The sequence below is a fragment of the Balaenoptera borealis genome (assembly GCF_965194805.1).
Source record: "Balaenoptera borealis genome assembly, chromosome: 12".
Taxonomy (NCBI): domain Eukaryota; kingdom Metazoa; phylum Chordata; class Mammalia; order Artiodactyla; family Balaenopteridae; genus Balaenoptera; species Balaenoptera borealis.
The window spans coordinates 53,323,210-53,344,345 of NC_138869.1; the positions used below are offsets into that span (position 1 = coordinate 53,323,210).

The 21,136-nt window shown below is 43.7% G+C and overlaps 1 protein-coding gene across 1 annotated transcript in view; it reads right to left on the minus strand.

The window, feature by feature from the left end:
• Nucleotides 1–8,372: 8,372 nt before the first annotated feature.
• DCLK3 (doublecortin like kinase 3) overlaps nucleotides 8,373–21,136 on the minus strand; it is a 49,941-nt gene continuing 37,177 nt past the window's right edge. Inside the window, exons 3-5 of the mRNA XM_082348483.1 lie at nucleotides 13,625–13,757; nucleotides 12,180–12,347; nucleotides 8,373–9,526 (exon numbers count right to left, since the gene is read on the minus strand). Of these exons, the coding sequence (XP_082204609.1) occupies nucleotides 9,333–9,526; nucleotides 12,180–12,347; nucleotides 13,625–13,757 (495 nt within the window). The 3' untranslated portion in view covers nucleotides 8,373–9,332. The remainder of the gene's footprint in view (nucleotides 9,527–12,179; nucleotides 12,348–13,624; nucleotides 13,758–21,136) is intronic.

Consider the following 21,136-nt stretch of genomic DNA (forward strand, 5'->3'; position numbering starts at 1 on the left):
TTTTTTCAGGTTCTAATGAAGGAGAGACATTGCCTGCCTTCAACAGACTCGTACTCTGTTGGATTAAACAGAAGGTAAACAGGTAGCATCTACCACACTGGTGAGACTGTAGCACGGGGGGAAGCTCAAGGGGCTCGGGGAGCTCAGAATTGGGAAGACTTCTTTTTCTGGGCTGTGCCATGCAGCTTGTGGGATCTTAGTTCCCTGACCAGGGATCAAATCCAGGCCCACAGCAGTGTAAGTAAGAGTGAAAGGGCTGAGTCTTAGCCACTGGACTGCCAGGGAATTCCTGGGGAAGACTTCGAAGAGGATGTCTCATCTCAGCCAAGACCTGAATCACTGATGCGAAGTTTCCAGAAGAAAGGGGGAAGAAAAGTGTTCCAGGCAAAGGAAGAAGAGCATAAAGACTCAGTGTGAAGACAGAGCACCGCATGTTTGGGGAGCAGCAAATGCTTCAGCAGGGAAGGGCCTGGCATGAGGTGAGCAGAGGTCAATCCATGAAAGGCTTTATAAGCCCTGACAATTGCCTTAGACTTTTTCTGGAGGCAGTGGTAATTCACTTAAGGTTTTTAAGCCTAATCATATGACTTGATTTGCTTTTTGGAACATTCACTATAGTTGCAATCTCGGAAGAGGGCTGAATAGGACACACTTTCTCCTTTGAAAGATTTTCTTGCACCCCAATGTTCACAGCAGCACTATTTACTATAGGCAAGACGTGGAAGCAACCTAAGTGTCCATTGGTAGGTGAATGGATAAAGAGAATGTGGTCTATACATACAATGGAATATTACTCAGCCATAATGAAGAACGAAATAATGCCATTTGCGGCAACATGGATGGAACTAGAGATGATCATACTAAGTGAAGTAAGTCAGAAAGGGAAAGACAAATATCATATGATACTACTCATAAGTGGAATCTAAAAGTTGATACAAATGAACTAATTTACAAAACAGAAGCAGACTCACAGACATGGTTACCAAAGGGGAAGGGGGAAGGAGGGATAAATTAGGAGTTTGGGATAAACAGATACAAACTACTATATATAAAATAGATAAACAATGAGGTCCTACTGTATAGCACAGGGGACTATATTCAATATCTTGTAATAACCTATAATGGAAAAGAACATGAAAAAATATATATATGTATAACTGAATCACTTTGCTGTACACATGAAACTAACACGTTTTTGCAGACCTTGGGGGAAAGAGCTCTGTCTCCTTTCCTGGGGTTTTCATGGGTGCCATCTGTAGGCTTCAAGAGTGTTCTGGTGGGACTCTGAGGTCAGGCTGTTCTGGTGAAAAACTTCAGGGTGAGGTCTATCAGAAAGTTAATCAGCTCATTCCCACTGACAATTTCACCTGGGGCTCCTGTGAGGAATTAGTCACCTCAAGTCCAAGGGAGCCCCTGGGCCTCTTCATTCAGAGTGTTCTTCTCTTTCTACCATATGAGAGGCTCTCGTATTTTATTGTTCTGCTGTTTTAGGGCAATCTGTTTTCCAATGTTCTTCCTCCTTACAGTAAGTGCATTCATTGTTCCTTCCCCAACGGGGACTTACCTCTCTTGGAGTTACTCACCTTCCGGGAAGCCAATGCTGCTGCCAGAAAATTGGTGTTTTTGTTTTGCATCTTCTTTCTTCTGTTGTTGTTCTCTGTTGAACACTTTAAAAGCAACATCTACCAATTGAGAGGGCTTCATTCCAAATGCACCATCTAAATTTTGCAACTTTCTCCTGATATCTGAGGCACTTTGCCCCCAAAAGGTCAAATTTAACCTCTGTAATATTTTCAGGGGCCTTGGGATCTGCATTAGGTTGATGTCTGTAGGCCCGATAAATCCTTTGCAAAAATTCAGAGGGGTCTTCATTTGTTTTTTTGCTGAATTTCTTGAATTTTGTTCAAACTCTTGCTTTGGTTCCCCTTTTCAAAGCCCGGCCATGATGCACTCATAAGTCATGCTCTAATAAGGGCATTCCTCCCTCATTGGGGTCCCAATTTGGTTCAGATTTGGGTGCTGCCAAGTGGGCTTCAGGTGTAGAGGATCCTCCCTATAAGGAGGGTCATGATCTTTCAAATTAAACAAGTCTGAGAAACCCAGCTGGCTGATCATTTGCATTTAGGTTCCCTGTGAGTTAATGGGGGAAGGGAAATTTCCCTGCCCTGGGAGTGGCTCCTGGCCCAAGTTGGGTGCCCTGTCTGGTCTTAGTTGGCAATACCAGACCAAGTCCCTGTGCCCCAGAAACTAACACAGGATTTTCTAATTGATCCGTATAAGCAGGGACAGTCCTGAGCCCCAGTGTCAGGAATTGGGGCTGAATAGGAACAGAAGGTGATGAAGGGGTAGATATATTGGTATGGCGGCCAGAGCAGCTGGGACAGCCAGCTCAGCTGGAGGAGTGAAGGTTTGAAGCAACAAAATCTCACTCTCATTCCCTTCCTTTTCTTATTTTCTCTGATAATAGTACAAATGCTTGCACATAAAAGATTTCGTCTTTCTTCCCTTCTTCTTCACAAAATAGCTATAGTCATTCAAAAGCCACTGTAAAACCATAAATAGCAATTGATCATCTCTGACCGTTAAAAGGATGCCTTTTGGAATTAATATTGTTAACAACAATCATTGTTCCATAATCTAGATTTATAAAGAAATTAGAGTCCATTAAAAAAAAAAAAACTAGAGGGACTTCCCTGGTGGCACAGTGGTTAAGAATCCGCCTGCCAATACAAGGGACGTGGGTTCAAGCCCTAGTCCGGGAAGATTCCCACATGCCGTGGAGCAACTAAGCCCGTGTGCCACAGCTACTGAGCCTGCACTCTAGAGCCCACGAGCCACAACTACTGAGCCCACATGCCACAGCTACTGAAGCCCTCATGCTTAGAGCCTGTGCTCCACAACAAGAGAAGCCACTGCAATGAGAAGCCTGCACACCACACCAAAGAGTAGCCCCTGCTCACTGCAAGTGGAGAAAGCCTTGGTGAGGCAGCAAAGACCCAACACAGTCAAAAATAAATAAATAAATTAATTAATTAATTAAAAAAGAAAAAACTAGAAATGTTGTCAAAAAAAAGGACGCCTTTTTGCTTTGGCATCAACCCACTGGCATTACACTGTAATTGTACTTGATTACTGCTGTGACACAACAATTTAAGATAATTACTAAAATTATGACTGATATCATTTACCAAGATATGCAAGAATTTTAGGAGTTCCATATAATTTCTAAAATGTGTATATTAATAACGTTTACCCATGTGATACAATCTAAGAAATTTTACCACCACTTATTTGACAATGCTTCCCATGTAATTCAACATACCAAATAAGCCTAATTAGTTTACTATTTCTGAGATGGAGAGAACACAAATAATTTGAGGGCTTCCAGGGACCCTTTGAAAAGCCTCAATATTAGCTAGAGGTCAAATGAACTTCATTTAGAGTTTGATCTTTGGGAAGTTTGTCAGAAATATCAAAAAGCTTTAACCAGTGATAAAAGATCAATGACAAATACAGATCATTTAAAGAAACTTAATTACCAAACACAGTTCAATATTTCAAGAAAACTTTGTCTTCTTAAAGAACCAAATTCAGGTTCTGTACTTTACCTTTAAAATTCATTTTCTTAATTAAGTTCAATCTCATCTTAGCCAATCCCAACCATGCACAAGACTCTTTCAGTGTTCCTCCTCCACAAACCTTCCACAATTTTCTGTGTCCATATTAATCTGCCCCTCACTTTCTTTTCCATTCAGAAACAACCAGCTCTAGGACAAAACCACGTTTTTCCCTTTAACAAAATGCATTTTCATTCCTCATGCTCTTTGCTGAAAACAGACATCCTACATTTTTGCATACTGAAATGTTTCCCTCATAATTCTTAACCTTAAAACCTTAATCTCTAGTGAAAATCAAGAAGCAAGCAATCGTAAACTGTTTATCATACCTGCATTTCTTGACTAACAAGCTTATGCTTTAGTCTTCCTCTCCTGAGAAGGCAAAGGTAGGTAAACTTAGACCTGCCCAGCAAGTAATGTTCCAATATTTTATCCTATTTGAAATGACCCAGATAGTCAATGAATTCTCTTCATTTAGCTTAGTTTAAAGTTACGAAAATCTAGAGAGACTATTTTAGATAGACATTCCCAAAACATAATTATTCCTATAGAGTTTACCTAAAACTCTTACCTCATTTACCTCTATTTTATTTACTTAAAGTCTTTGTCATGGGACTTCCCTGGTGGTCCAGAGGGTAAGACTCCGTGCTCCCAACGCAGGGGGCCCGGGTTGGATCCTTGGTCAGGGGACTAGATCCCACATGCATGCTGCAACTAAGAAATCTGTATGTCACAACTAAACATCCTGCAATGAAGATCCCACATGCTGCAACTAAGACCCAGTGCAGCCAAAATAAATAAATGTTTTTAAAAAATATTTTCATATTGTTATTTTCCTTGCTGACAAACTTTTTAACAGGAATAATAAAGGTCTTATTTGATTTCTAGTAAACTTAGGTACAATGAAAGTATGATACTTAATGTTGATAACTCTAAAGACACATCTGTATTAAACCAGCAAGTTTCAGCTAACTTTAACTCCAGATATTAAAGCAATACTGAATATTTCCTATATCACGTGAACCCAAAAGTCATTCTGGTCCATCCCTTCCATGTTTGAGTATGAATATAAGCACATAATTTCCTTCAAGCCAATCAAATAGAGCCCCCCAAAAATCAATTTTGGCAATGTCACACATCTATAACTCACATACAAACTCAGACACAGGTACCTCTCAATTCCCATTCCAAAATGTCAGCCATGAATCAGGTGCAGCAATGTAAAACCCACCAGTTACAAAAGATGTTGGATTCAAACAGGGTTTCTGGCAGATGGGACAAATCAAGGTCACCTGTTCAGATGGCTAAACCCTTTTTTACTAATATTTATGGAAAAGATACTTCTATTTCTATTTGTAGCATTTGGTGACTTTAGGAACCAAGTAGAACCTTTCTCTTCTTCCTGGGAATGTCCCATTCTTGGACAAGAACAGACAGGTTTTTGGTTTTTTTGTCTGTTTCTTTCCTCCATTTGACATCAGTAGAAGTTTAAAATATCACAAAGCTGATTTGGCTGTAAATGGAGACACAGTACCAAACAAAATGAAACAAAAAACCCGAAGGACAAACAAAATCCTAAATGAACCCTCAAGTTTGGTCTTGGGTTTTACATATGCCAATGACACAGGAGACCATGAATGACGTAATTAATACAGCAAGGGTACATGGTGCATAGGGTCCCAAGGTAACCCTGCCTAAATCCCTTGTGGAGATCCTAACAGGTACTATGGCCACACATGGTTACAATGGTATAAAGTACCATCTTCCTCTCACCCATGGGTTCATAGCTGTAATCAGATCACTTATCCCAAAAGCGCCTCAGAGGACTTTCTTTAGGGATAGTTGAAACATTCCTTGTTTTTCAAGACAAATAAAACACAAACGGCACATACAAATGCTAGCATCCAAAGAAACAAACGAACAAGTTCACAAATTGGGTAAAAGTCCAATAACTCTTTCCTCTCTCCAACAAGGTACATGAACAAATTGGCTTCTTCTGGAGAAAAAGCTCCAAATGGAGAGGAAATAAAGTTCCTGGCTGTATACACCAGCATGACTTATCCTGCTGTATCAAGCCCATCAGCTACCAAATGTGGATTCCTTGCCCCAGCTGACAAGAGCTGGGGCAGCCGGTAATGCTTTGGAGAACTGTGAAGGGAAAATCCTCAGGACAAGTGGTCCCAGTAGCTGTTAGGGCCTTACCTGAAAATTTCCCCACCAGGGCCAGCTGGCCACGAGTAGAAAGGCTCCTGGCTGGCTGGCTTGCCAAAATTTGTTACTGAGTCCAAGCTTGTACTGCTCGCTGCACGACAGGCCAATAAATCGAGAGACGAGTTATTGGGGCAAGGAATAGTGCCTTTATTAGGAAAGCCAGCAGACCAAGAAGAGAGCAAACTCATACCCCCAAAAACCATCTCGCCTGAGTTAGAATTCAAGCTTCTTTTATACTAAAAGGGGAGGGAGTAAAGTTAAACATTTCCTGGTTCCCGTCAGCCTCCGGAGGGGATGTGTTAATTTCTTCCTCCCTGCGGTCATTCACAGGTGGGCCTGGTCAGGATGTTTTCTGCGAGTTAAACAAGGGTATTTTAGCTTAACACTCATTACCTGGGAGGCAGGGTTCCCAGAGATGGGCCATTATGTATAATTTAAACTTACAGGCAACATCCCTTTCGTGATTACCTTGTAATAGGATGCAAAGGTTCTTCCCAATTACACTTTCACTTAGCCTAATTATTTTGAGTTTTGTCCATTCTGTTGCATGTATCAGCAGGTCATTCCTTTTTATTGCTGAAGAGTATTCATTGGATGGACCTACCACAATTTTTTTATACACTCACCAATTTAGGGACATTCAGTTTGTTTCCACTTTGAGGCTACTACAAATAGAGCGCCTGTGAATATTTGTGTACAGTGTGTGTGTGTGTGGACATATGCTCTAATTTCTCTTGTAAATACCTAAGAGTGGAATAGCTGGATTATATGGTAGGTGTATGTTTAACTTTTGAAGGAACTACCAAATTGTTCTCCAAAAAAAGAATACCATTTTTACATCCCCAACAGCAATATACAAGAGTTGCTCCAAATCCTCACCAATACAGGGCAGTGTCAATCTTTTTACTTTAGCCAATTAATTTTAGCCATTCTAATAGCTGTGTACTACTATTTCATTGTGGGTTTGACTTGCATTTCCCTAGTGACTAATAATGGAGCTACAACTTTTAACAAGTGGAAGACTAAACCTACTCAGAAGACCCAAAGGTGTAAAAAGAGATGTAGGGGGAAAACCAAGAAAATGCATGACTTATGGAAGCCAACTGGAGAAATGATTCAAAGAGAGGTCAGTAGAATCAAATGATGCCCTATGAGGTCTGAAAATTCTCTTTTGGATTTAGTGCCTTTGGTGACACTATCAAAAGATGTTCCAGTAGCAATTGGTTCCAGCTTCCAGCCTCTTTCCCCATTTCCAGAATGAGTCCTACTGTACTGCCTGCAGATAGCACCCCCTCCTCAGGTGTCTGGGTCCCAGCTCCATGGGGCCCCTCTTCGGACCCCTGAGATCAAAGCACCAGCTGGTACCTCTTTGCAGTCGTTCTAAGTTCCTAGGGGGTGTCCCAGGCTCTGTTCCCTGGGAAGCCAACTCTGAGATGGAGATTAGCATGCAGAAGTTTCATTACGGAGTGATCTCAGGGCCATCACGTCTGGAAGAGAAGGGAAAGCAGCAGGACTGGGCAAAGGGCTCAGCCAACCCCCACAGGGAGCTGTGAAGCTGGATGGCCCTTCAGTGTTGTCTGGCCGAGCCCTATATAGACCCATCATTGGGTGCAGCCTATTCCCAGGAGGGGCGTGTGATCCTGGGTGAGGTGACTCCTGCCAGCTAAGGGCAGTTCCTGTCCCTGGTGACCGCTGAGGGCTATCAGCCAGCATCACCCCACAGCTCATTCCCTTCAGCCTTGAGGGGGGATCTGGGTGGCACAGTCAGAATGTGCTGCAAGGGTTTCTCCTCCAAGCTTCTATATTCCAATTGCCCCAGTCTCTTCCCTTGGCTCCTCATCTAGGAGTTACCATCTCTGAATTACTTCCTGTGTGCTTTCTGCATTTTCCAACACCTGTTCCAGCAATTCCTTATACTAAACTCTCGTGCTGTTCCTGTTTCCTGTCGGATGCACTTCCTCCACTGAGGTGACACCTACGCTGTGAGGGAAGGGATGGGAGGGGTGAGAAACCTGCACTTTGGGGCTGATTCTGTGTCCTATTGACCAGGTTACATATAACCTAGAAAGGTCAAGCTGGGAAATACCAGGATGATGTTTTGCTATCAGCTCATACGTACACCAGGGTCATCTGTTGGTACAGAAGTCCAGAGTGAAATAACCAACATGTCCTATGCCCTCCAGTCTGCCCTGCAGATAGGAACATGCCTGAACATTCTGAGCTCCTTCCAGCCCGGGTGTAACACATCAACTGCGTTTCTGACATAGTAATGCACTAGATGGCTCCCTCGTGATCTGAAAATGTTAACACAGTCACACCTGAGTGCCTAACTTCACGTAGACGGGACTCAGACTCAGGGATCATCGGCTGAAACGCAGTCTAAATGGGTCCTGAAGGGGTGGGAATAAATCAATGATTTCTTTTTTTTTTGGCCATGCTGAGCAGCATGCAGGATCTTAGTTCCCTGACCAGAAGGCGAACCCGTGCCCCCTGCAGTGGAAGCACGGCATCTTAACCCCTGGACCGCCAGGGAATTCCCAATGGTTTCTTTTTTTTTTTTTTAATTTTAAAAAATTATTTATTTATTTATTTATTTATTTATTTTTGGCTGTGTTGGGTCTTCGTTTCTGTGCGAGGGCTTCCTCTAGTTGTGGCAAGTGGGGGCCACTCTTCATTCCGGTGCGCGGGCCTCTCACTGTCGCGGCCTCTCTTGTTGCGGAGCACAAGCTCCAGACGTGCAGGCTCAGTAGTTGTGGCTCACGGGCCCAGTTGCTCCGCGGCATGTGGGATCTTCCCAGACCACGGCTCGAACCCGTGTCCCCTGCATTGGCAGGCAGATTCTCAACCACTGCGCCACCAGGGAAGCCCCCAATGATTTCTTCTTTCCATTTCAGGCTGCACCAAATCTGATTTTCAGTAAGGCTAAAATGCTAGAGACCAAGACCAGCACATCCTAAACAGACCTGGCCAGTTCATCAAGGGTCCATCAGCACATTTATACATAGTCACAGTGGTTTCGGGAGGCATGTCTGAACTATAACTCCCTGGCTCTCATCACCAGCATTAAGAAGTAATCAGAATACAGTTACTTCAGTCATCCAGAGCACATTTTATTAACACAGAAGGACCACGATTCAGCTTATTAATCTCACAGGGGGAGTTTAGACCCTGGTAAGCACCACTCATGTAGTATACTATGAACTTGATTACAAGGAGGAAGCAAAACACATCATTATTACCAAAAATTCCTCACTGAGAACAAGTCTCCCCCTCACCCCCCAAAAAATGTATTAAAGTCTTCAAATCTAAAAATATGTTACAACATTTAACATTGACTCAAGTTTATTTTTTAAAATAAGCTTTAAAATATACTGAGTGTCTTCTCTCCTTCCCCTGATTCTCCAGTTATGGGAGGAAGGCTTTTTCACTGTTTTTCTCCTTGACATCTATCCTCTTCTCTGTCCCCGAGCAGAACCGAGGGCTGAGTGAATGCTGAGGCCGTGACTATGACGCCTGCTCTGCAGCCCTCGAGTGCTGGCTCCGGAAGTGGTTCTCGCTGCTGGGGGGCCCCTCCTTTTGTAGCTTTGCCCTTTTGGTCTTTCCAGCAGTTTCAATCCAGGGATGCTGAAGGACCTGGTGGGCCGTGTAGCGCTTTTTGGGGTCTACCACCAGCAACCGGCTCACCAGATCTTTGGCAGCTGTTGGAATGAGAGAAAGATGGAAAAATGAGATGGATGCAGGTGGTTTGGAGTTTTCCTTCCCCATACAGGAAATAAGGACACAAACTTTCCTGTTAGCACCATGGCTGGATCAGAGAACTTTCTGCCACGATGGAAACTTTCCATATCTGCGCTACCCACTTGGGACTACTGAGCATTTGAAATATGGCTGGTGCAACTGACGAACTGAAATTTTTTTTTTTTTTTTTTTTTTTTTTGGCCACACCTAGCGGCTTGCGGGATCTTAGTCCCCTGACCAGGGATTGAACCCGGGTCCTGGGAAGTGAGAGCACAGAGTCCTATCCACTGGACCACCAGGGAATTCCCTGAACTGAATTCTTATTGCATTTACTTTTAATTAATTTACAGTTACATTCAAATAGCCACATGCAGCTAAGGGCTACCATGTTAGACATAGAGTCAGGAGAGTCAGGAGGTCAGGCCTGCAACTAACACCCATGGTGCCGCCCAGCCCAAGAGGACACATGGAGGCCACATAGCATACGTCTACGTATTTAAAACTTGTAAATCAAACTATCAAGTTGTTAAATAAAATATGTCCAATCTTCCTTCCTAAACTGATAAATATACCTCCAGATTGACAAAACTGAAAAACATGGGCAAAGTAAATAGTAAATAGTGCAAATTCAAAATGAATTTCATTTTTTGTCCAAGACCATGACTGATTCTAGAGAGATGTGGTGACAGCTGGTGGGTCAGGTGGCAGACGGGGAGGAGAAGAGATTTCTCCCTGGCTCGCTGGCTCTCCCAGGCCGGCTCCCTGAGCCTCTTAACCAATTACTCAAGAATACATGGGAGGGAATTCCCTGGCGGCCCAGTGGTTAGGACTCCGTGTTTCCACTGCAGGGGGACACGGGTTCAATCCCTGGTCCGGGAACCAAGGTCCCTGCAAGCTGTGCAACACGGCCAAAAAAAAAAAAAAAAACCTGATGTAATAAAGGCATGAATGTATATATTTTAAAAAAAAAAGAATGCCTGGGGAAAAAGATACCCATGTTTATTTACCTTTATTGGGGGATGCCTCTTGTTCAAGGTCAGCTGTTCACCCACCAATTGCCCCGCTTGTATGGCCACTGTCCAGCCACCTCTTGAGCACGGAGACCACAGGATTTCTCCTACCCCACCCCGTTCAAACTGGGCAAATTCCGCCCACAATGTACCCCTTCCCCATCCATCCCAGCATCACTCCTTCAAGGTGCTCGGAGGACTCAGGGGGTAGAAGCCCAGGTTTAAACGGAATTCTCAGTCTCACATGCCTGTGTGTGGACAGTTGGACACCCCACCAATATCTGTGCTCCCACTACGCCCCCCAAACAGCTGCTCCTTGGCACCCTAGGGCACTGTGGGGAGGGGCTGGGAAAAGAGGTCTCACAAGCCTTGGAAGTGGGCTTGGGCCATTTGTGCAGGAAATTCTGGGGTCCCGGTTAAGTGGTCTAGAAGGGGGAGCCTGGGCTCTGGCGGGGGGCACAGCCTTTTGTCCCCAGAGTGTCCTCACTTCTGGGGAGAGATGTAACCAGAGCAGGCCCTCTAAGGCATGGGACTCAGGGCAGGGGCCACCATAACCAAATCTAAGAACAGTGTTGCATAGAACTTTCTAAAATGATTTTTAGTCCTTCAATTCCCAAATTGCCACTGCCTTGATCAGCTCAAGACCCTTACTCTACGGGCAGCAAGCTACCCTCTGCCCACCTTATTTAAGTGGAAAAAAATGAAGCTCTTCCCTTCCCGCAAGCCCCAACCCCAGATTAGGAGCCAGAGCTGAGGACAAGGGAAGATGAATAACTTATCTTAGATGATGTGTTTAGGGGAAACTGGGGAAAAGTTATCACTCCTATTCTACTTTTTCAGCTAAAGACTCAAAGACTCAAAACCCCCAATGATCTAGTTCTCAATTTTACAAGGGCAGTGGGTAGTACATACAAATCAGTAGAAACAAAGGGGAAAATTCCACTTGGAAGGGCCAAAAAGGAGGAGGACCACACATGCTTCTGCTTCACTAAAAAGTACCTGAGACCTTCTCCCTTGACCTTCCAGAGCCCCTGTGCCCCAAGTATGCCCCCATAGGACCCTGATTATTCACAGGTAAAATAAGCATCTCCAGTCTGTCCAATTCCCAAACACTTCTGTATGTGAGATGGCAGATGGCTTTTCTTTTTTTTTTTTGGCCGCACTTCATGCCTTGTGGGATCTTAGTTCCCCGACCGGGGATTGAACCTGGGCCCTCGGCAGAGAGAGCGCCAAGTCCTAACCACTGGACCGCCAGGGAGTTCCCTATGAGATGGCTTTGATCTTTCCAAATGAGGATTACACATTTCTGATATTTTTCAGTTTATTTTTCAGTTCTGAGGTTCTTTAATTGGCTTCAGGAAAAGTATTTGGTGACTACAACTGGTGGTGAGAATCTTTCGTTATATCTCAAAGCAAGTCTTGTTCGGAATGCTATGGAAATCTACACCAATCTAGCAGGAAATAAAGGATGAAGCACAAGATGCTGACAGCCCAGGTACCAGAGTGGGTTCTCTGGGTGGCGTTTTACACATCTGACCTGATCCCCGGGGGGGCTCCAGCTCTCCATCCCCTTCCCTCCTGCCTGGGAAGCCTCAGTTCTCACCGTCAGAGATGTTGTCCCAGTAAGGAGCCAGGAACTCGAAGTGGCCCAGCTGGATGATGTTAAAGAGCTCATCCTGGTCCCTCTCTGGGCTGCGGAATGGGGGGAAGCCGCACAGGAGGATGTAGAGGATAACGCCCGCAGCCCACATGTCCACCTCCAGCCCATAACCTGTGCAGTAGAGGCAGAGACACATTATCTCACCACTTTGGCTGCCATCTCTGTATCGAGGGGTCTCAAAAGCACACGTTCAGCCAACCAGACAACTCTGTGTATCCACCTTAATATCTCTACAGAGTCAGTGTGTTCAAAGTTTAACTCACCCCATCCCCATCTCCCAAAAGAGCTTACCTTTCCAACACCCCGTGTTAGTTGGTGCGAGCCCTACCATCTGACTTCCCAGAGTTCACGTAGACTATTTGCTTTCATTCCTCTCTTATCCAGCTCAGTAGTGCCTCCATTAAAATGTCTATTATAGTCGCTCAGTACTCTCTTGTCCCACTGTCACCACGTTACCACAGCTACTATGCTGGTCACACCGAGTCCAAACTCACTTGTGGGGAATCCAGACTCAACCTACCCATCCAACTGCAATTCCCTCTGCTCCACTGAGGCTGGTCTTCTCAATGTCTCTACCACCCAACCTCCATGCATAGTCTAGTCTCTGCATGTTGGCTTCCTTGATGCTTCTGCTGCTGGGACAAAATCTCTCCCTCCTCCCTACCCCCAACCCTACAACCCATCCAGAGCCTTCCCATCTTTAGCCATCATAGGGTGGCTAAACTGATTTCTCCTGGAGTGCAAGGATGGCTAAATAGGCATTCACATACTTGGAGCCATATAATAATAATAATAATAATAATAATAATAATAATAATAATAATGATTTCCTTGTATATCCTTTACAGAGTGTGTCACTAAAATAGTCCATTGGACCCTCATACAATATACAGGCCTGTAATAAATATTATTCATTGGGTTTGAAACGGGACCTCCTTTTCCTTTAAACGCAAGGTTGGTAAAGGAATTTTTAAGCCAATTACCATAAGAACTGTTCCAATTGTCTCCATTAGAGGTAACCTTGGGTGAGTGGCCAAATGGCCTTGCTTGCTTGCGTTCCCCACCCAATTCTCCACCATCTTCCATCTCACTGTCCTGCCAACACACGTGCATGCATGCGTGCACACGCACGCACACACACACACACACACACATATACCACAATCCCTTCTCTGTAATAAGGGCAGCCCTGGTGAGGAAAAAGTTCTCATGCTTTGGTCAAGAAGACCTATTTCAAATATTTCCATTAACATCCAAGTACAAGCTTAGTGCCAACTCTCTGAGACTTTTGACTGCTCCATGTTGAAAAACGTAAAATTTAAATATTAAAAGTTAAACCTTGGTTAGTAAGTGAGCTGGAGTCCCACAGAGCAACGTGTAACCCTTACCTTTCTCAGAAAGAATTTCAGGAGCTACATAAGTCGGAGTCCCACACACAGTAAATATAGGTCTCACCACATGCTTTGCAAGACCAAAATCAGCCAGTTTCAAGGTGGTAGATTTGTCCTCATTTCGCTGAACCTGTAAGAAATCAAAATCCCCAAACCACCAAAACTGTGATGAGAACAAAGAAGGAAAACTAATAGGACAACAAACATGCAAGTTCAGGATAAGCAAACAATAAAACACAGGAGCTTATAGATTAACCCAACACTGACAAATCCAACTTGATCTCAGTGACACGTGCTCACTAAAGAACCAATGAGTTAGATTTTCTCTGCTGTCCAATATGGTAGCACCATATTGCCACAGATGGCTATTTATTTTAAATTAATTGAATTAAAATCTAATTAAATTAAAAATTCAGTTTCTCAGATGCGCTAGCCACATTTCAAGTGTTCAATAACCATCCATGGCTAAGGGCTATTATATTGGACCGTGCAAATCTACAACATTTCCATCAGTACAGAAGGCTCCACTGGGCAGCACTGAGTTAGAACAAGGATCAATGATATTTTTGAGCACAGACTAGCTTTAATGAGAACTAGAAAATGCCTGTGGGTAATGCAAAGTCGGAGCAGAGGAAAAAAAGAAAGGAAAAAGAAGTGGGAATTGGAATGAAAAAGTAGACAAATAAGCAGTGGAGGCTAAAATTATATGGTTTACCTAGCAAACACCTCTGTCGTGCTTCTTTGATGCCAGGCGCTGTTTATAACATCTTACAAAATATTAATTCATTTATTCGTCATTGCAGTCCTGTAAGGCCATGCACATTCCCATTTTACAGATAAGGAAATGGAGGCACAGTTACATAGTAAATGGTGAGCTGGAGTTTGAACCCTGACACTTGGGCTTTAGAGTCTGTGCTTGTAACTGGTGTATGATGCCGAATCTTCCAGCAAAGGGTTATTTCTATTGCAGGAGGCTAAGGAGGTCTCATCCAAAGGCCCCCAAAGAATCGGAAGCAGGTGGAACAGAGGCAAACCTCCACCATCAGGGGGCACAGCCAGCCATTCTCGACCCTGAGTTTTACCATGTTGTTACCAGAAGGGCTTTTGCAGTAAATCCCTCAGGCTGTGCTGGGCCCAGGAGTGGTCCCTCTTGGGGGAGAGATGGCCTTGTCCCTGGGAGCATTTCTGCTGGGTGGCCAAGACCTCCAGAGCATCTGCTGGGCTGTCTGGGTTTCAAGATTAAATGAATTAATATCATAATTTTACCCTCCACAATAGTTCACCTCTGCAGAGCAGGACTGACTTCACGCGAAATAGGAAGTATTGATAAAGAAGGTCAGCCTTGCTATCTTCCTCCTCCCCTTTTAGGATCTCCTCATCCAAACTGAGGGCCTCCTTCCCAGGCACGGCCCTGGTCCATCCTCTGCTGTCAAGGCTCCATCCTCCTCCCCTGCTTTACCGGGCCCGCATCTCATGGTAGAAGCTGATGGCTCAGGCCAAGGTGAGCTGAGTGGTTAATTTCAGCGCTATGGGAAACTCACTGGGATTAGCCTGGGTGATCTCATCCAAGTGAGACTCACTGGAGCCACCAGGGCTATAGGAGAAATTATCAACCTGTCTGCAGGTGCACGCCCTTGCATCCTGACTGGAACGGGGGCCAAGGTTCCCAATACACCGACCAGCACTTGGGGGGCTGGAGGGCATTAGGCAGGGCTCCGGTTCTCCCTGTGCTGCATCAGACCCACACCCGAAAATGCGGGGCGGGCAGCCACTCCCCGATGTCCTCAGCCAAGGGTAAGTGCTCCAAACCTGCTTTGGTTCCTGCCAGAGAGTTTACATCTCTGTAAGCAGAATGTGTCTTAACCACTGAGCCCAAGTCACTGCTGGGCAATCTAATCAATATCTCCATAATTAACCTAACCTAATGGAAATCACAGATGTAGAACTAAAACACACTTCTGCTTTGGTCTGTGTATCGAGACAGACACAGCCCTAAAGGAGACTGGAGAGGTAATTATTAGAATAATTTACACTAGAAAATCTACTTTGGAAGGCAAGGACAAAAAAAATGTGTGCTGCCTTAAGTTTCCAGATGGACCACCTACATGAGTCCCATTTGCTGGGTGACTGCTGAAAAAAATCTGTCCCTCACAAATATTTGTAAATATTCCCAACCAAATGATCAGCATTAAAAGCATTTGGCTGATTGAATACACCAAAATAAACTATGAATCCCTATGCAAAATGACTAGCATTTCCTTCCTCAAACCCCCCCATCCCCCCAACCCCCGATTCCAAAACCCGGCTCCACTGAGTCAGGAGCAGATGAAACATGATGGAGACTTGGTCTTTTATCTATTTTGAAAATGTATTATGTTAAATGTCCAGATGCTGATGGATACATTTTCAAATACCAAATCTGTTTTTAAAAATTATTTTATGGCCTTCCTAAAATAATATTACGCTGCTTCTTGTCTCCATAGCTTTTCTCTTTGAGTCTCAGGATGATGAGACCCGTAGCAGAACCCGAGGGTGGTTAGGATCCACAGAGTCATTTGTTCCTTCCGGAAAGTGAGAATGTTCTGTGTTTTTAATTCTTCTGTCTCCAGCCTCTGCTGTCGTGAGTTATGTAACATTTTTAAAAATTTATTTTATCTTTTAATTTATTTTGTTTACTTGGTTGCACCAGGTCTTAGTTGCAACAGGCGGGCTCCTTAGTTGCATCATGTGTGCTCCTTAGTTGCGGCAGGTGGGCTCCTTAGTTGTGGCATGCAAACTCTTAGTTGCGGCCTGCATGTGGGATCGAGCTCCCCAAACAGGGATCGAACCCGGGCCCCCTGCATTGGGAGTGTGGAGTCCTAACCACTGCACCACCAGGGAAGTCCCGGGATTTATGTGACATTTTTCAGAACTGTCAGTGTGACTTGAGACTTCTCATTTACTTCGCCTACATGAGCAGCTTAACTACATTTAGGGTCACACACTGACAGTGTGAATTTTGTTTTTTGTTTTCCAACAGGCACCTCACATTCTTGGCTTCAGAACAGTTCTTATCTTAATCTTGAATTCAAATGACTGACATCCTCCTGTAATAACTCTTCCTTCTGGTATTTGTGCAACTTTTTTTTTTTTTTAATTTAAGTATAGTTGATTGACAATGTTGTGTTAGATTCTGGTGTACAGCAAAGTGATTCAGTCCATATATATATATATATATATATATATTCTTTTTCATATTCTTTTCCATTATAGTTCATTGCAAGATATTGCATATAGTTCCTTGTGTAGGACCTTGTTGGTTGTCTACTTTATATATAGTAGTGTGCATCTGTTAATCCCAAACTCCTAATTTATCCCTCCCCCAACCCTTTCCCCTTTGGTAACCATAAGTTTGTTTTCTAAGTCTGTGAGTCTGTTTCTGTTTTATAAATAAGTCCATTTGTATCATATTTTCGATTCTGCACGTAAGTGATATCATATGATATTTGTCTTTCTCTGTCTGAATTTCTTCACTTAGCATGATCATCTCTAGGTCTGTCCATGTTGCTGCAAATGGCATTATTTCAGTCTTTTTTATGGCTGAGTAATATTCCATTTTATATATGTACCACATCTTCTTTATCCATCCGTCAATGGACATTTAGGTTGCTTCTTGGCTACTGTAAATAGTGCTGCTATGAACATTGGGGTGCATGTATCTTTTCAAATTAGAGAATTCATCTTTTCTGGATCTACACCCAGGAGTGGGATTGCTGGATCATATGGTAGCTCTATTTTTAGTTTTTTAAGGAACCTCCATACGGTTCTCCATAGTGGCTGCACCAATTTACATTGTGTGGAACTTCTGAAACCATCAAAGTCTCCACCCAAACAGGAAACTTGTCTACAACATCTTCCCACCAGACTGTCGTTCACCACTGGTTGAAATCTCAAGATGGAAAAGATCCCATAGCTTCACATGGCAGACCATCCAGATCATAGTCAGATTAACTTGTGAGGAGGTTCACCCCACGTTGATCCAGAATTCCACCTCCACCCCTTTTTTCTAAATCTGCCCTCTGGGAAGGACACACCACTTCCAAAGATGGGAAACAAGTACCAGGATTCCCCCCAGGGTGCTTCTGGTTTCTCTAACAGGCTCCCAGGTGGTACCAATGCTGCTTCTCGAAGTTCACATCCGAGAATCCTCAAGCTTATCCTTATAGGATCAGGTCTCCTGACCCATCATCCCCTTCTCGCTCCTCCCTACGCTAAGTATGGCTCTTGAACCAGCAGCACCAGCATCACTTGTGAGCTTGTTGGAGGTCTCAGGCTACCCCAGATCCACGGAACAGAACTGCATCTCTATGAGACCCCAGGGCGATTCTTGTGTACTGTAAAGTTCTAGATAATCCCTATTTCATTGACGCCTCTTTTAACAAAGAATGCCCAGAAATGAACACCATATACCACGTATGATTTGAACAAATCAGTGAGCCTCGGTACCCTCAGCTGATAGGCACTGGGTGGCCATCAAGGCAAAGACCCCACTAAATGACCCACTTCGACGCCACAGCCCCAGTGCACACATCTGACCTTGCCCTCACCCCACATCTCCATTTCTCTATCTACAGGTTTATCTAAATTCACTGCTCTGGGTCACATTCCTTCTGGGACACGTCTTCAATTGCCCTCTAACTGAAAGTGTGTTAGAGATTAATTTACATGGTACTTTAATGACTCTTGGTCCATCTGCATCCATCATCCCTTTTTCCAGCCACACCAAAGTACCCTGCTTTGAATCCAGACAATCTACATTTACATAAGCAGCCAGATCACATCTGGACAGTCTCAGAGCTTCAAAAGGAATCTTTCCTTTTCTGAGCCATTAACAGCCTCCTCTCCTTCAAGGGCACAACAATTTAAATGTGATCTTGATCAATGATCATCTCTGAACAGCAGATGGAAGCAGAGTACGGACCAAACAGCAAGCGGCTCCCCCTAAGAAAAGTGGTAGAGCTTATTTATCTTTGTCGACTTCTTACTTCATCCTTCATACTTCCTCTGGCCTTCTCCCTCCAAGTTTCCATTTCCAACTGGCCATGAGGACGGAAATGATCTTAGAAACCAATTCACATGGAAGTGCCAATGCCTAAAATCAATTTACATTTCAACAGCAAAAGATAGCGTAATACAAAGAATGACTGAAAAAATCAGTGGGGACAAAGTTTTCCCAGGACCTTTCACATGACCGGCCTGTGACATGCCTTTGGTGTCTACACATCATCACCTCTCTGGCTCCTGTTTGCTTCTCCCAGGGCCCAGTCAACACCACACAGCACATTCCAACCTCTCCAAGGGAGCACATGCTGGCAGAAGAAGAAATTAACACTGATATTTCTTCAAGTTGGAAATTCTCATAATTAAAACTTTTTTTGCAAGATTTCAGGAGTCTAAATAGCCCTAAGGGAAGAGGGGCACTAGCATCTTATCAGGAAATGTGATCACTAGAAATAGATAAGCTCAGTAATACAGGCCTAAAATTTTACTCTAGGGCCCAATTATCAGATATAAATATTTCTGCTGGTGAAAACAACATGGTAAGCTTACTAGATCCATTAAGAGCTCCTAGCACATTCTGGAAGTCTCTAAAAGCAGCCACAGTCAGCCATGTAATCAAAAGTTAGTTCTAACATCATCAGTCTCCTAAGTTTAGCGAAGTATTGATACATGCAGTAGCCATCCATTAAAGGAAGAAACAATTACTTTGATAATACAAAAGTCAGCACAAGAGCAGAACACTAAATTAAAGTCAACTAAAGAACATTAATTGATGGACAGTAGTCACCATGGCGATATTTACTAATATTAACTCTCAGAAGACCAGCCAAGTTTGCAACATAATTATCCTAACAGCAGGTTTAGAGATGACACCTTTCTAAACTCAGACAATGAGTCTATTGTCAAATCCAACACTCCCCAGATCTTTGCCTGAAAAACCACAAAGAACTGATGTTAGGTAGCATTTAAAGTCTGACATAACAATATATTCAACTTTACTCATCTGGAAAAAGGACAGACACGATTTAGAAATGTGACAGGCCCACTCATTCTGAAAAACACCAGCTGACAGATTATCCACAAGACAGAAAAGATGTTACCCTATGCCACCAAAGATGGCTCAGATCTGTAACTTTTTGCAGCTTCTGAAGGAGACTTACCACCATGAAAGAAAGTTTTTTATTTAAAAAAACAAAAAGTGGGCTTTCTTGCTTGGTGCTTTGTGACCACCTAGAGGGGTGGGATAGGGAGGGTGGGAGGGAGACGAAAGAGGGAGGGGATATGTGGATATATGTATACATATAGCTGATTCACTTTGTTATAAAGCAGAAACTAACACAACATTGTAAAGCAATTAAACTCCAATAAAGATGTAAAAAAAATGATACAATAAAAAAAGTGGGCTTTCTTTAAAATCAGAAAAAAAAGGGTCGAAATATCAATTACAATTAACACCAATAAACAACTCATGTATTAGACTGAAAAATTATAGCTCCGCTGCAGTTTTTCCTCTCTCTCAGGACACACACACACACACTTCACTGCCTTTAAGGGCACTAAAACACATATGAACTGACATTTAAATCCATGAAGGTATTGCCAAATGACTTCTCATAGGCAGCTAGCTTGTCCACACTAAATGTATTCCTTGCAATTTTTCATTTCCTGAAGCAAATCTCTCCATGCCATCTGCAAGTGCTGACTTTCTCCATTTTAAAAATTTCTGACAAGTCAGTCCCTTAACACAAGTGAGAGTCTCTATTGCCCAAGAGATGGGCCAGCTCGACAGATTGGTTCCAAGACCCTGTGGAGAAAATGCAAGCTCAGATGACTGTCCCCAAAAGAAAACAATCCTATAGGGTAAAGGATCTCACTCCACATCCTCGAGAACGTGTATCACTGTTCTGATGCTTTATTAAGCACAGGCCCAAAATGTGCTGCTCATGGGACCCACCCAGGCCTCTAGTCAGAATTCTTCCTGCTTACACAATTTGGTGAAAACATCAGAGGATCCATAAAGAACACCGCTCTGTCACGATTCCAAAGTGCCATTGTAAACAGGGTCCGGCACATCACACATGGGGAAAACCTGGGCTCAGACCCAAGAGACAGAAACAAAAAGCAAGTGAAGAAAGGATGAGGACACTTAGCTCATGCAAAAATGGAATTCCTGGGCTTCTCTGGTGGTGCAGTGGCTAAGAATCTGCCTGCCAATGCAGGGATAAGGGTTCCAGCCCTGGTCTGAGAAGATCCCACGTGCTGCGGAGCAACTAAGCCCGTGCTTCACAGGTACCGAGCCTGTACTCTAGAGCCCCTGAGCTACAACTACTGGGCCCAAGTGCCACAACTACTGAAGCCTGCATGCCTAGAGCCCATGCTCCACAGCAAGAGAAGCCACCACAATGAGAAGCCCGTGCACCGCAACAAAGAGTAGCTCCCCCTTGCCGCAACTAGAGAAAAGCCTGCACA